Source organism: Amblyraja radiata, chromosome 1 (genome assembly GCF_010909765.2).
Source record: "Amblyraja radiata isolate CabotCenter1 chromosome 1, sAmbRad1.1.pri, whole genome shotgun sequence".
NCBI classification, from domain to species: Eukaryota; Metazoa; Chordata; class Chondrichthyes; order Rajiformes; family Rajidae; genus Amblyraja; species Amblyraja radiata.
This window is the reverse complement of record NC_045956.1, coordinates 168310340-168327187: the sequence shown is the minus strand read 5'-3', so window position 1 is coordinate 168327187 and position 16848 is coordinate 168310340. Positions and strand designations below refer to the sequence as shown.

The 16848-nt window shown below is 44.7% G+C and overlaps 1 protein-coding gene across 4 annotated transcripts in view; it reads left to right on the top strand.

Moving 5' to 3' along the window:
* reep1 (receptor accessory protein 1) overlaps positions 1-16848 on the top strand; it is a 96564-nt gene that overhangs the window by 35640 nt on the left and 44076 nt on the right. For all 4 annotated transcript variants that reach the window (XM_033034960.1, XM_033034967.1, XM_033034974.1 and 1 more), the window contains exons 3-4: positions 4529-4605; positions 13544-13664. In XM_033034960.1, coding sequence (XP_032890851.1) covers positions 4529-4605; positions 13544-13664 — 198 coding nt within the window. The remainder of the gene's footprint in view (positions 1-4528; positions 4606-13543; positions 13665-16848) is intronic.

Sequence of the window (16848 nt, the reverse complement as noted above, 5' to 3'; positions counted from 1 at the left end):
TGGGTCATCTTCATCAGCATGGATGAGTTGGGCTGAAGGGCCTGTTTCCGTGCTGACATCACTGAGATCCCTTTTCATTTGATTCAAATAGTTGGGAAATTGGATGAGGGGTGGGGCACAAAGTATAGGTTGCCACTAAAGTACGGTGGGTAAGAGGAAATACAAGATATATCAATGATTAGTAGTTTGACTGGGATAAGCTTGAGTAATGATAAATGGTCGGTGAAAAAAAAAGAAACCATGGGATGAACCTATTATTCCATCATTAATTATTGGTTTTGTTCTCGTTGGTTTTCAAGGCCAGTGATTCAATGGCTGCTTGGATTACTTGGCATGGAACTCAGTCATGCAGGTTGGCAAGAGATGTGGAGGTTAGCTCATATCAAATACTCTAATTGGAAGTGAATACATTTTGTAAAGATCAGGGGGGTTGAGAAGCATGGTGATTCATTCCATAGGATGAGTGGAAGCCTGGGATAGATCAGCCATGGTCTGTAATAGATCAACCTAGATTTTCAGATGACCTTCGATAAGATGCCACACGTCAGGCTGTAAGGGAAGATGAGAGCCCATGGTGTTAACGGGAAGATACTAGCCTGGACTTGTACCTTGTCCTTTTACCATCTGGACGCCCGCAGCAACGGCTGCGGAGGGTTGAGGTCCCGACCACGGGGGAAAATGGAGGAGGACTGGCCAAATTGTGTGCCTTCCACCACAGTGATGAATGCTGTGGTGGATGTTTATGTTAAATTTTTATTGTGTTTTTGTGTGTGTTCTTTATCATTGTACCGCTGCTGACATATTCATTTCACTTGCACTTTATGTGCAATGTGACAAATAAACCGTATTGTATTGTATTGTATTGTATTGTATTTAAGCTTAGATTTCAACTGCTCAATGTTCGATTAAATTGACTTCTAAGCGTTTTTATATTTTATTTGTATATGGCACCACGAGCACTACAACAGAATGAATTCCAATGACCTTAATGGCTCTGTCTACAAGGATATTGCACACAATTGTTCTCTTGAATATGAATGATCTTTGAATATAGGCAAGCAAAGGGAAATTTAATTGAAGATACCATTATAATCTAAGTATAGATCAGAATTGTGCATTGATGTCTGTTTTATGTAGCTAAGTAGAATAAAGTATCCTGTATTTGGTAAATGGATGGGAGGACGTGGTCTGCAGGCAAAGTGCAGTCTTATTTTATTTGTTACCCAGTGAAGTTAAAATCTAAATTATAGGTAGACAAAAATGCTGGAGAAACTCAGTGGGTATGGAGCAAAGGAATAGGTGACATTTCGGGTCGAGACCCTACTTCAGATTTTATGATTTTATGATACCTTGTCAATCAGACATGTACCCCTGCAGAAATTCCAGTGCAAAAGCTGGATACCGGCTGAATGTTTACTAACCTCCCCTGAAACGTCTCGACCCGTAACGTCACCTATTCCTTCGCTCCATAGACGCTGAGTTTCCCCAGCATTTTTGTCTACCTTCGATTTTTCCAGCACCTGCAGCTCTTTCCTAAACAAAATCTAAATCATAAGTCTGACGAAGGGTTTCGGCCCGAAACGTTGTCTATTTCATTCGCTCCATAGATGCTGCTGCACCCGCTGAGTTTCCCCAGCATTTTTGTGTACCTAAAATCTAAATCATTGTCTATTTCTAATCAGTGGAAGTTTTGTTTGAAGTCTGGGACTATTTTGTTGATAGAATGCCACATAAAAAACTTACAAAATTCTTTCAAAATTCTTAAGGGGTTGGACAGGCTAGATGCAGGAAGATTGTTCCCGATGTTGGGGAAGTCCAGAACAAGGGGTCACAGTTTAAGGATAAGGGGGAAATCTTTTAGGACCGAGATGAGAAAAACATTTTTCACACAGAGCGGTGAATCTCTGGAATTCTCTGCCACAGAAGGTAGTTGAGGCCAGTTCATTGGCTATATTTAAGTTAGATGTGGCCCTTGTGGGTAAAGGGATCAGGGGGTATGGAGAGAAGGCAGGTACAGGATACTGAGTTGGATGATCAGCCATGATCATATTGAATGGCGGTGCAGGCTCGAAGGGCTGAATGGCCTACTCCTGCACCTATTCTGGGATGACAGATGGCACAATGGGCTAAGTGCTCGGCTGGCGACCGGAAGGTAGCCGGTTCAAATCCCGCTTGGAGTGCATACTGTCGTTGTGTCCTTGGGCAAGACACTTCACCCACCTTTGCCTGTGTGTGAATGTGTGTGAGTGATTGGTGGTGGTCGGAGGGGCCGTAGGCGCAGATTAGCAGCCACGCTTCCGTCAGTCTGCCCCAGGGCAGCTGTGGCTACAGAAGTAGCTCACCACCACCGAGTGTGACTGAGGAATGTATGAATAATGCGATGTAGAGCGCCTTGAGTATTATAGAAAGGCGCTATATAAATCCCATCCATTATTATTATTATTATTATTATTATTTTCTATGTTTCTATGTTTCTATGCTAGTGTGCAGTGTAAGAGATCGCGGTATTGGGAGGTGTGTTAATATGGATTGAAGACTGGTTATCACATGGAAGGCAGAGATTGGCATAAATTGATCTTTCTCAGACTGGAAGAATATAATTATTGAAGATGCAAGACAGAGATTGATAGGTTCTTGATTAGTAAGTGTGTCTGGGGTTATGGGGAGAAGGCAGGAGAATAGGGCTGAGGGAAATATAGATCAGTCATGATTGAATGGCAGAGTAGACTTAATGGTCCAAATAGGCTAATTCTGCTCCTATGATTTATGAACTCAGGAAACAGCAAATGCTGTAATCTTGAGCAAAAGACAAAGTGTCAAGAAGTTCATTGGGTCAGGCAGCATCTGTGGAGGGAATGGACAGGCAAACCTTTGGGTCCAGATATAATAATACGTGGCCAATGTTGTGCCCCATGGATAAATCCTTGTGTCCTTCATTTATTTACTTTTTATGTTAATGACTTTGAGAAGGAGGAAAAGATTGCAACGTGCCAAAGTTTGCTGATGATGCAAAAATAGATGGTAGGGCATGTTTTGCAATAAGGACATTTGTATTATGCAACAGGATATATATAGGTGATTGAGAGAGCAAAACATTGCGTCGAAAGTGAGAAATATGTGTGAGGTCATGCATTTAGTATAAATGATGCAAAAGGCAGACTATTGTCTCAATGGAGAGAGACAAGGACCATTGGGATGGGCGGCAAGACTGGCTCGCACACCGTGGAACCAGGAAACCTGCCCGGAGAGGGAGTCGCCGAGCCTGGCCCCTGCTCGTCTGGAGAACCAGAGAGGGGGATGGAGGGAGTCGGCGATGGCGGACGCAAGGTCAAAGAGCCAGTTAGAGGAACTGGGATCTTACCTTCCACGCCTTCAGGTTCTGCTACGGGAGGCATCCCCCGGGGCACAAAGGCTGAAGGTGGCCGGGCGAGGAGAAGAACGACAGTTCACTGGATGGTCAGGATGGAGGCAACGGCTGCAAAGGGCCTTCAATGGCCAGTTGCCATTCAGACTTTGAAAATGGCGCCAATCCTGGCAACTCTTGTATATGTTCTCAGTGGATTATTTCTACACACTTTCTACTTAACCTGGGATTGTGTTTATGTATGGCAATGATTTACTGAACTGTATGGAAAAAAAACATTTCACTGTATCTCGGTACATGTGATAATAAATAACCATCGAAGCATGGAAGCATGGAAGCATTGAGCAAATAGGTGGAATACAGAGAGATCAAGGTGTGCTTTGGCACAATTCTTGAAAAGTTGGCAGGCAGGTGCAGCCATTAATTAAGAGGACATAGTGACATTTATTGCCAGCGGATTGAAATAAAAAAAATGAGAAATGTTATTACAATTGCATATGGTACAAATGAAGCCATCTGGAATACTGTGCAAATTTTTCCCCAAAGGTGTGGGTCAAACGCAGGCAGGTGGGACTAATGTAGATGGGGCATGTTGGCCAGTGTGGGCAAGATGGGCTGAAGGACCTGTTTCCACGCTGTAAGACTATGACTCTATAACTCTGGTGTAGTGAATCTCTGGAAATTATTTGGACTCTAGTTGCAGAGACGAGGATGTTGTAACTGTTTAAAGTGGAAGATCGAGGGATTGAAAGCTATGAGGACCATTCGGAATGGCAGGGTAGGTGTAAGGAGCCAGGTGGCCTACTCCTCCTAGTTGATAGTGTCCTGGTGAAATGTGGGGGTGTATTTCTGCAGTTAAAATACAGAGACCCTCCTTGTTCACCACACAAACGCAGCTGACTGCTCTCAGCACAAACTGAGGAGTGACAAGAACATGTGGACACTAGTTCAGTGTAAATGAAAGCAGTGAATTCAATCACTATGTCCAGCTTCTATGCCGGAGGCAACCATTTTTATATAAACATTTTTTATCAGCATGAGCCACAGAATATCTGATTCATCAATATTCAAAATTAGTTTGGTGCACAATTTGTACATTACTGTCATGTCTTTATCATGATGTAATTGAATCAAGTCATGCTTTACATTTGTTCTTCAAACCAGGTGAAATGGATGATGTACTGGATCATATTTGCACTGTTCACCACAGCAGAGACTTTCACAGACCTATTTCTCCCATGGTAAGACTATTGTACTATTTTCATTAATATCCCAGCATAGATACTGAATGTAATGTCAACTCGTGTGTTCATGGTAAAATGCAGTTTATTCTTTCTCCAAATAAATTATTTTCCCTAAAAATCCTTTTATTTCCAATACACTGAATGTTTTAAGATACTGTATGACGGCATTATCCAAATTACACTTAAACCACGCTACGAGTTCATTCCAAGAGTTCTCTCGAGTTTGCCCTGATTCGAACTCGGAGATTTACGGTAATGGCCCCTCGTCGGTACTCGGGGCTCTCGTGGACATTTTTCAACATGTTGAAAAATCTTCACGAGTCTTCCCGTGCTTACCTGCCGTTAGCGAGTCTTCCCGAGTACCTGCCGTTTGTGTTACGAGCCGGTAAGAGGCGTCCCCGAGCTCCGACGTACCCGCTACGTTCATTCTCCGTGCTTACCACAAGTTTGGAGAGCTCTTGGAATGAACTCGTACCGTGGGACAGGGCTATTAAAAGACGTAATACATGTGTAAAGTTGTAGTTGTAAGAGATAGAATGGGCGGTGGGTGGCACAGCTGTAGAGTTGCTGCCTCACAGTGTCAGAGGCGCGGGTTCGTTCCTGACTACGGGTGCTGTCTGTTTGGAGTTTGCACGTTCTCCACGTGACCACGTAGGTTTTCCCCGGGTGCTCCGGTTTCCCCCCACACTCCAAAGGCGTACAGGTTTGTAGGTTAATTGGATTTGGTAAAAATTGTAAATTGTCCCTTGTGTGTAGGATAGTGCTTGTGTACGGGGTGATCGTTGGTCAGCGCGGACTCGGTGGGCCGAAGGGCCTGTTTCTGCACCGTATCTCTAAACTAAAGAAGGCACGGTTTCAATCTGGCAGATATCTTCAGTGTTCTTATCCCAACTGAGATAAACAAAAGATTGATCTTTAATGGTGGGACCATGTACATTTTACACAGGCTCCACCTGTTGAAGCAGTTTTCATTCCTTTCATTTAATAAGGCCCGTTCAGTTGTTTAAGCTGTGACCCTTTGTCAATGAAAAGTACAGTACTGACATTCAGGAGACAAAGTGCCCCGCAGTACATGTAGAATTTCCAGTTGAGGAACAGAACATGCATCCAGACTGGTCAATGCCTGCGTTTATTCTCGCACCAACCTCACTCCCCCCCCATCCCTCCTACAAAGTGCTCGCCATTATTCAGCCACTGTGAAATAACTACACATTATGTTCCGTGGAATAAAATGGTCTGTTTGTTAACTGTGATGTGCCAGGAATACTGAATGTAAAGGTAATGCCGTGTCCCCATCCCCCTCACCAACATTGGTTAGAACATTGGCACATTGTGATTCTATTAATATGCTGCACTACCGGCTGAGATGGATTTAAGAGAGAGTTAGATAGAGCTCTAGGGGCTAGTGGAGTCAAGGGATATGGGGAGAAGGCAGGCACGGGTTATTGATTGGGGACGATCAGCCATGATCACAATGAATGGCGGTGCTGGCTCGAAGGGCCGTATGGCCTCCTCCTGCACCTATTTTCAATGTTTCTATGTAGAGTATTTAAATATCATGAATGCTTACACGCACTGAGTCATTTTGATTGAACTGATGCTCCTTATTACCTAGTTAAGCACTGCCTAAAGAATGCAAAGTGCTGGAGTAACTCAGCGGATCAGGCAGCATCTCTGGAGAAAATGGATGGGCAATATTTCGGGTTATGACCCCTTCTTCGGTCTCGCTCCGGGTCAGGACCCTTCTTCAGACTGTCAATCTCTACCCACTGTTAAACCACCATGTCCTTTTCAAGGTTGTTTTAGTTTCAGTGTAGCTCAGTTTAGAATTACAGCCTGGAAACAGGCCCTTCAGCCCACCAAATCCATGCTGACCATCGGTTACCCGTTCCCACTAGTTCTCTGTTATCCCACTTACTCATCCACTCCTTACACACCACTGAGGCCAATTAACCTGCAAATCTGCACGTGTTTGGGATGTGGAAAGCATCCCAAACTGGAGCATCCGCAGCAAAAGCCCCATGCCAACAGGGAGAACGTGCAAACTCCACACAGTCAGGATCTAACCCTGGTCTCTGGCATCGTGAGGCAGCAGCTCTATCAGCTGTGCCGCTGTGCCACCTATTATATTGTCTTTTCTTGCTAAATAATACAAAGGTATAATTCCTACATTTAGCCTCACACTGCTGATTATCGCAGATTATGGAGCTGGATTCCGGCAATTGGGTGACAAAAAGCAGGTTAGAAATGGCCTCTGCTCTTAACGGTATTGTAGAGATCTATGGCACAGGAAGAGGCCACTCGACACACCATGAACTCATCCCACTTCCCATCCTCCCTGGGCTTTGGGTCAAGTGGCGTGAAGATTTACTGGATGTAGGACATCATTGTGAAATTTATTTGGACAGTGCCATTCAGTACTTAGTGGGATGGGATTTCACTGTGAAGTAAAGTTGGACAGTGCCAGGAGTGGAGATCTCCTGATTATTGACACTTATCGGCAAAGTAATTTGAATGGGTTTTGGTTTGATGGCAGTGCTAAGTGGCAATAATCAATATGGTGCTGTGGAGGGAACGTTTCTATACAGATGCACCTGCTGTACTTAATGAGAACATAAATCTAATATTGATGGTGACCCCCCGATGTGTTCTCAACTCTGCTCTGCATTTAGTAACATTGACTTCCATCTCATAAGTTCATGTGATAGGCGCAAAATGTGGCCATTCGGCCTATCAAGTGTACTTCGCAATTCAATCATGGCCTGATCTACCTTTCCCTCTCAACTCCATCTCTTGTCTTCTCCCCGTTACCCATGACTCCCATCTCAGCTCAACCCTATCATTTCCTTTAAACTATAAATTGAAATGGAAAAGGAACTAATCATTCAGAGGAACATTAAGAATCAGATTTAAAAGCAGCTCCTGCCCATGTCCCGGAGATCCACTTTGCTCCTTGATTCACCAAATTGCTAATCAATACACACTCATTGTTAATGGAAGATGGTTAGGATGCAAGAAGGCTCTTAATTCCACACACTTCAATTAACTTTTTAAAAGATGGATCCAAGTAATCCCATCACCCTGACCAAAGATTATAGAGGAGCTGGTAGATGTGGGCGCCATGACAGAAGCCCATTAAAAAAACCCTCATATATATGATTCCCAAAATGGCGCTAAACAAATTACCCATGAGTCCATGGTACTACAGCTTTTTCGTCGAGTGGTTTATCTTGCTCCTCTATAATCTTTGACCCTGACCTTTCCACGAAACATGTAAAACCTTTCCCCTTTCGGGTATACCGTATTAAATTACATTTTGAAAATCAGAGCTGGTGTTTCTGCTTCTACTGAACATTTTGAATCCTAACATAAAATAAATTCATCTTTCATTCTTGTGATACTTTAGTTTACTTGAAAGATGCAAAGTGGAAACAGGCCCTTCAGCCCATCGAGTCTGTGCCGACCAGCGATCACCCCATCCACGAGCGCTGTGCTCGTGCCATGATCACAGTGAATGGCGGTGCTGGCTCGAAGGACCGAATGATCAGCCATGATCACAGTGAATGGCGGTGCTGGCTCCAAAGGCCGAACGGCCTACTCCTGCACCTATTGTCTATTGTCTATCCAAAACATTAGTGACAATTTACAATTTTAACTGAAGCCATTTAATGTACAAACCTGCCCATTTTTGCAGCATGGGGATGGGGGGGAAATGGAGCACCGGGAGAAAACCTCTGAGGATCACGGGGAAAATAGTCAAACTCTATACCGACAGCACCCGTGGTCAGAATCCAACCCGGGTCTCTGGCCCTTTAAGGCAGCAACTCTACCGCTGCGCCACTGTGCCTTCCCTGAGGAGTCATATGAATCTGACCACAGCTGTCAGTTATTTTTCTTCAATTATGTTCCCTTTTTTATCGAACCCTTTTCTGTCATGAGTAGTTCTGTCAGTCCCTCTCTTAACCTTTTCTGTAACGATGACCCCCAGTTTCCTAAAGGTTGGCTTTGAAGTTGGAGCTTTCCAGCCGAAGATCAGTCAAAGCCGGTGCTTTGGATCTGTTCTATAACCTGTTTACGCAGTTCCTTCTTTCTACAATGGTGGAAAAGAGTAAAGGGCCTGTCTCACTTGCCGATTTTTTCGGCGACTGCTGGCCTCATATCAGAGTCGCCAAAAGATTTTGAACATTTCAAAATCCAGCGGCGACAAAAAAAAAGTTGCGACACTTGAAAAAACATTGCGTGTCAAACGTCGTCACGCCGCGTCACGCCGCCAATTTTTCGGTGACCTGATACGTCAGTCATTGATGCCGGCAGTCGCCGAAAAAAATCGCCAAGTGGGACAGGCCCTTTAGAGTTAAGTTTCTCACCCGGGGCAACACGGTGGCGCAGCGGTAAAGCTGTTGCCTTACAGCGCCAGAAACCCGGGTTCAATCCTGACTACGGCTGCTTGTCTGTACAGAGTTTGTACATTCTACCCGTGACCTGCATGGGTTTTCTCCAAGATCTTCGGTTTCCTCCCACACTCCAAAGACATATAACATAACATATAACAATTACAGCACGGAAACAGGCCATCTCGGCCCTACAAGTCCGCGCCGAACAATTTTTTTTTTCCCTTAGTCCCACCTGCCTGCACTCATACCATAACCCTCCATTCCCTTCTCATCCATATGCCTATCCAATTTATTCTTAAATAATACCAACGAACCTGCCGCCACCACTTCCACTGGAAGCTCATTCCACACCGCTACCACTCTCTGAGTAAAGAAGTTCCCCCTCATGTTACCCCTAAACTTCTGTCCCTTAATTCTGAAGTCATGTCCTCTGGTTTGAATCTTCCCTATTCTCAAAGGGAAAAGCTTGACCACATCAACTCTGTCTATCCCTCTCATCATTTTAAAGACCTCTATCAAGTCCCCCCTTAACCTTCTGCGCTCCAGAGAATAAAGACCTAACTTATTCAACCTATCTCTGTAACTTAGTTGTTGAAACCCAGGCAACATTCTAGTAAATCTCCTCTGTACTCTCTCTATTTTGTTGACATCCTTCCTATAATTGGGCGACCAAAATTGTACACCATACTCCAGATTTGGTCTCACCAATGCCTTGTACAATTTTAACATTACATCCCAGCTTCTATACTCAATGCTCTGATTTATAAAGGCTAGCATACCAAAAGCTTTCTTTACTACCCTATCTATATGAGATTCCACCTTCAAGGAACTATGCACGGTTATTCCCAGATCCCTCTGTTCAACTGTATTCTTCAATTCCCTACCATTTATCATGTACGTCCTATTTTGATTTGTCCTGCCAAGGTGTAACACCTCACATTTATCAGCATTAAACTCCATCTGCCATCTTTCAGCCCATTTTTCCAAATGGCCTAAATCACTCTGTAGACTTTGGAAATCCTCTTCATTATCCACAACACCCCCTATCTTGGTATCATCTGCATACTTACTAATCCAATTTACCACCCCTTCATCCAGATCATTGATGTACATGACAAACAACAAAGGACCCAACACAGATCCCTGAGGCACCCCACTAGTCACCTGCCTCCAACCCGACAAACAGCCATCCACCATTACCCTCTGGCTTCTCCCATTCAGCCACTGCTGAATCCATCTTGCTATTCCTGCATTTATACCCAACAGTTTAACCTTCTTAACCAACCTTCCATGAGGAACCTTGTCAAAGGCCTTACTAAAGTCCATATAGACAACATCCACTGCTTTACCCTCGTCAATTTCCCTAGTAACCTCTTCAAAAAATTCAAGAAGATTAGTCAAACATGACCTTCCAGGCACAAATCCATGTTGACTGTTCCTAATCAGACCCTGATTATCCAGATGCTTATATATATTATCTTTAAGTATCTTTTCCATTAATTTGCCCACCACTGAAGTCAAACTAACAGGTCTATAATTGCTAGGTTTACTCTTAGAACCCTTTTTAAACAATGGAACAACATGCGCAGTACGCCAATCCTCGGGGACTATTCCCGTTTCTAATGACATTTGAAATATTTCTGTCATAGCCCCGGCTATTTCTACACTAACTTCCCTCAATGTCCTAGGGAATATCCTGTCAGGACCTGGAGACTTATCCACTTTTATATTTGTCAAAAGTGTCAGTACTTCTTTTACTTTGAAACTCATAGTATCCATAACTACTCTACTAGTTTCCCTTACCTCACATAATTCAATATTTTTCTCCTTGGTGAATACCGAAGAAAAGAAATTGTTCAATATCTCCCCCATCTCTTTTGGCTCTGCAGATAGCTGCCCACTCTGTTTCTCCAATGGACCAATTTTATCCCTCGTTATCCTTTTGCTATTAATATAGCTGTAGAAACCCTTTGGATTTACTTTCACCTTACTTGCCAAAGCAACCTCATATCTTCTTTTAGCTTTTCTAATTTCTTTCTTAAGATTCTTTTTACATTCCTTATACTCCTCAAGCACCTCATTTACTTCATGCTGCCTATAATTATTGTAGATCTCCCTCTTTTTCTGAACAAGATGTCCAATTTCCCTTGAAAACCAGGGCTCTTTCCAATTTTTACTGTTTCCTTTCAACCGAACAGGAACATAAAGATTCTGTACTCTTAAAATTTCCCCTTTAAATGTCCACCATTTCTCTTCTACATCTTTCCCATAAAACAAAATGTCCCAGTCCACTCCTTTTAAATCATCTCGCATCTCATCAAAGTTAGCCTTTCTCCAATCAAAAATCTCAACTCTAGGTCCAGTTCTGACCTTCTCCATAATTATATTGAAACTAATGGTATTGTGATCACTGGACCCGAAGTGCTCCCCAACGCATACCTCCGCCACCTGTCCCGTCTCATTTCCTAACAGGAGGTCCAGCACTGCCTCTCCTCTAGTAGGTACCTCTATGTATTGCTGCAAAAAACTATCCTGCACACATTTTACAAACTCCAAACCATCCAGCCCATTTACAGAATGTGTTTCCCAGTCTATGTGTGGAAAGTTGAAATCTCCCACAATCACTACCTTGTGCTTACTACTAATATCTGCTATCTCCTTACATATTTGCTCTTCCAATTCCCGTTCCCCATTTGGCGGTCTATAATACACCCCTATAAGTGTTGCTACACCTTTCCCACTTCTCAGTTCCACCCAAATAGCCTCCCTAGATGAGCCCTCCAATCTATACTTCCAAAGCACTGCTGTAATATCTTCCCTGACTAGCAATGCAACACCACCACCTCTTGCCCCTCCAATTCTATCACACCTGAAGCAACGAAATCCTGGAATATTTAGTTTCCAATCACAGCCCTCCTGCAACCATGTTTCACTGATCGCCACAACATCATACTTCCAGGTGTCTATCCAGACTCTAAGCTCATCCACCTTTCTTACAATGCTCCTAGCATTAAAATATGCACATTTAAGAAACCCCCCGTCTCTTCTTCTCTGTTTATTTCCTTTTTTTTCTTTCTCCTCTTGTGTCCGTTTGTAGGTTACAGGTTTGTAGGTTAATTGGCTTGGTGTATGTGTAATTTGTCCCTAGTGTGTGTAGGGTTGTGTTAATTCAGATTCAGATTCAGATTCAGATTCAATTTTAATTGTCATTGTCAGTGTACAGTACAGAGACAACGAAATGCATTTAGCATCTCCCTGGAAGAGCGACATAGCCAATGATTTGAATAAATAATAATAAGTGTCCGGGGGGGGGGGGGGGGGGTGGTGATTGGCAGTCACCGAGGTACGTTGTTGAGTAGAGTGACAGCCGCCGGGAAGAAGCTGTTCCTGGACCTGCTGGTTCGGCAACGGAGAGACCTGTAGCGCCTCCCGGATGGTAGGAGGGTAAACAGTCCATGGTTGGGGTGAGAGCAGTCCTTGGCGATGCTGAGCGCCCTCCGCAGACAACGCTTGCTTTGGACAGACTCAATGGAGGGGAGCGAGGAACCGGTGATGCGTTGGGCAATTTTCACCACCCTCTGCAATGCCTTCCGGTCGGAGACAGAGCAGTTGCCATACCATACTGTGATGCTGTTGGTAAGGATGCTCTCGATGGTGCAGCGGTAGAAGTTCAGCAGGATCTGAGGAGACAGATGGACCTTCTTCAGTCTCCTCAGGAAGAATAGACGCTGGTGAGCCTTCTTGATCAGAGTTGAGGTATTATGGGTCCAAGAGAGGTCATCGGAGATGTTGACCCCCAGGAACCTGAAGCTAGAAACACGTTCCACCTCCGTCCCGTTAATGTGGATGCGGGTGTGCGTGCCGCCCCTGGACTTCCTGAAGTCTACAATGAGCTCCTTGGTCTTCTTGGAGTTAAGGGCCAGGTTGTTGTCAGCGCACCATGCTGCTAAGTGCTGGACCTCCTCCCTGTAGGCCGACTCATCGTTGTTGCTGATGAGGCCAATCACCGTTGTATCATCTGCATACTTGATGATGGTGTTAGTACCATGTACAGGTGTGCAGTCATAGGTGAAGAGGGAGTAGAGGAGGGGGCTCAGCACACAGCCCTGTGGAACGCCGGTGTTCAGGGTGAGGGTTGAAGAGGTGTGCTTGTCTAACCTAACAGACTGTGGTCTGTTGGTTAGAAAGTCCAGTATCCAGTTGCAGAGGGAGGGGTCGATGCCCAGGTTACCGAGTTTGGTGATCAGTTTTGATGGTATAATGGTGTTGAATGCTGAGCTGTAATCGATGAACAGCATTCTTACGTAAGTGTCTCTGTTGTCAAGGTGGGAGAGGGCGGAGTGAAGTGCCGTTGAGATGGCATCCTTCGTACTCCTGTTAATGTGCGGGGATCGCTGGTTGGTATGGACTCGGTCGGCCGAAGGGCCTGTTTCCGCGCTGTATCTCTAAACTGAACTACGCCTGAGGATCTTCAGTACTCTTGATCTATGATTTATTCCTGTCTGGATGATATTTCACACGAGCCTCTTCTTGTTCCACAGGTTTCCATTTTATTATGAACTGAAGATTGCCTTTGTAATTTGGCTGCTCTCCCCTTACACAAAAGGCTCCAGTGTTCTCTACCGGAAATTTGTGCACCCAACCCTCTCTTCGAAAGAGCAGGTGAGACAAGCTATGGAGTTTCATATCGCAGTACACTTGGTGATGACAGTCATGAAACTGGGGCTATTTCTGAGTTGTACATTTAACCCCCTCGATCTCAATTCCCCGAGATCAACACTGATCCGTATCCTCACCATCTATTCATCTTGGTCATAGTCATAGTCATGGGCTCTTACAGTGTGGAAACAGGCCCTTCGGCCCAACCTGCCCACACTGACCAACATATCCCATCTACACTAGTCCCACCTGCCTGCGTTTGACCCATATCCATCTAAACCTATCCTATCCATGTACCTATCACAATGTTTCTTAAACGTTGCAATAGTATATGCGTCAACTACCTCCTCTGGCAACTCGTTCCATATACCCACCACCCTTTGTGTGAAAACCCTTAGATTCCTGTTCTCGGTTTCTCTGCTTCCCCTACTCTGGACCTAAAACCATTCATACTGCTGGCTTAGAAGTTCCAATTAGGCCCAGCCTCAACAACATTCTATGAGAGAGAATTGGATGATTTCCCCTGGAACACTGGAGGTTGCGGGGAGACCTGCCAGAAGTATATAAAATTAGGCAGGGCACAGATAGGGTAGACCCTACTTCCCAGGGTGGAAAGATCGAAAACCAGAGGGCGTGGCCTCAAGGTGAGAGGGGCAAAGTTTAAACTAGATGTGCGGGGAAGTTTTTTACACACTTCAAGGTGAGTGCTCGAACATGTTGCCAGGGGTGGTGATTGAAGCCTTGCACTTGTGGCATTTAAGAGATGTTTGGATAGGCACATGGTTATGCGGGGAATGGAGGGATGTGGGTTTTGTGCAGGTAGATGTGATGGTCTTGGCATCATGTTCGACACAGTAATTGTGGACAAAAGGGCCTGTTCTTGAGCCATATATGAGTTTAAGACCAAAGATATCCTTCTGCAGTTGTACAGGGCCCTGGTGTGACCACACCTGGAGTATTGTGTGGACTTTTGGTCTCCAAATTTGAGGACGAACATTCTTGCTATTGAGGGCGTGCAGCGTAGGTTCACAAGATTAATTCCCGGGATGGCGGGACTGTCATATGTTGAAAGAATGGAGCGACTGGGCTTGTATACACTGGAATTTAGAAGGATGAGTGAGGATCTTATTGAAACATATAAAATTATTAGGGGATTGGACACGCTAGAGGCAGGAAACACGTTCCCGATGTTGGGGGAGTCCAGAACCAGGGGCCACAGTTTAAGAATGAGGGGTATGTTTAAGAAAGAACTGCAGATGCTGGAAAAATCGAAGGTAGACAAAAATGTTGGAGAAACTCAGCGGGTGAGGGAGCATCTATGGAGCAAAGGAATAGGTGACGTTTCGGGTCAAGACCCTTCTTCAGACTAAGGGGTAGGCCATTTAGAACGAGGATGAGGAAAAACGTTTTCACCCAGAGAGTTGTGAATCTCTTCCTCAGAAGGCAATGGAGGCCAATTCTCTGGATGCTTTCAAGAGAGAGTTAGATAGAGCTCTTAAAGATAGCGGAGTCAATGGATATGGGGAGAAGGCAGGAACGGGGTACTGATTGTGGATGATCAGACATGATCACATTGAATGGCGGTGCTGGCTCGAAGGCCGAAAGGCCTACTCCTGCACCTATTGTTTATTGTCTATTGTCTGTAATTGCAAATTCCTCTCCACTTTGATGAAGGGACTGCAGTTTGACGCTATTCTTGGGCAGCCACACTCGTGCTTTACCTTTAAGCAGATGCTCTCTTCCCAGTTTCCATCTACATAGCTGATTAAATCCCAAAACATTTACAGCGCCAGAGACCCGGGTTCAATCCTGACTATGGGTGCTATCTGTATGGAGTTTGCACGTTCTCCCTGTGACCGCGTGGATTTTTTCCCGGGTGCTCCAGTTTTCTCCCACACTCCAAAGACGTACAGGTTTGTAAGGTAATTGATTTCAGTAAATTGTAAAATTGTCTCAAATGTGTAGGATAGTGCTAGTGTATAGGGTGATCGCTTGATGGCGCGGACCTGATGGGCCGAAGGGCCTGTTTCCTTGCAGTATTTCCAAAGTCCTTTGGAGTGCAACTTCGGAGCACCATCTCCAATCTGAAGAATGGTTCTCACCCGAAAGATCGCCTGTCCATTCCCTCCGCAGATCTGCCTGACCTGGTTGAATAGGCTGGGTCTCTATTCCTTGGAGCGCAGGAGGATGAGGGGAGATCTTATTGAGGTGTATAAAATCATGAGAGGAATAGATCGGGTAGACGCACAGAATCTCTTGCCCAGAGTGGGGGAATCGAGGACCAGAGGACATAGGTTCAAGGTGAAGGAGAAAAGATATAATAGGAATCTGAGGTGTAACCTTTTCACACAAAGGGTGGTGGGTGTATGGAACAAGCTGCCAGATGAGGTAGTTGTGGCTGGAACTATCCCAACGTTTAAGAAACAGTTAGATGGGTACATGGATAGGACAACTTTGGAGGGTTATGGACCTAACGCAAGCAGGTGGAACTAGTGTAGCTGGGACATGTTGACCGGTGTGGGCAAGTTGGGCCGAAGGGCCTGTTTCCACACTAGATCACTCTATGACTCTAAAACCCACGTAGATCATGGGGAGAATGTACAAACTCCGTACAGACAAGCACCCGTAGTCAGGATCAAATCCAGGTCTCTGGCGCTGTGAGGCAGTAACTCTACTGCTCTGCCACCATCAATCTCTTACCATGCCCCTCTGCAAATATTTTTTTCAGAAGTCTATTCCCTTTTGAAGAACCCGATGGATTATTTTCTGTCATCCCTGTGGGCAGTGAGTTCCAGATCCTAGCTTCAATCCAAGTGAAAAATATCTTCCTCACGTCCCTTGTATATTTTTCCCCTTATGTTTTTAATCTGTATCCCTTGGTGCTCGAACCATCTGCTAGTGGGAACAGTGTTCCTTAATTATCATATCCAAATCTTAGGTTTCGTGGATTAATCGGAAGCAGTCATGATCTCGTTGCAATTAAAGCACAGATTAGTGATGTGACAGGCTGGACTGTTACACAAGACTGAAAAATGCCGTTTAACTGCGAAAACTGAGAAATTTCTCTGATGTTAAATAGCATAACCTTTGATCTCAGACTGCGCTGTGTCCTGGGTTTCTTGTAGCACTAGGCTATCTTGCATTGAAGTTTAATCCTCGCCAGGTGAGGACGTTTGAGTAAAGCAGC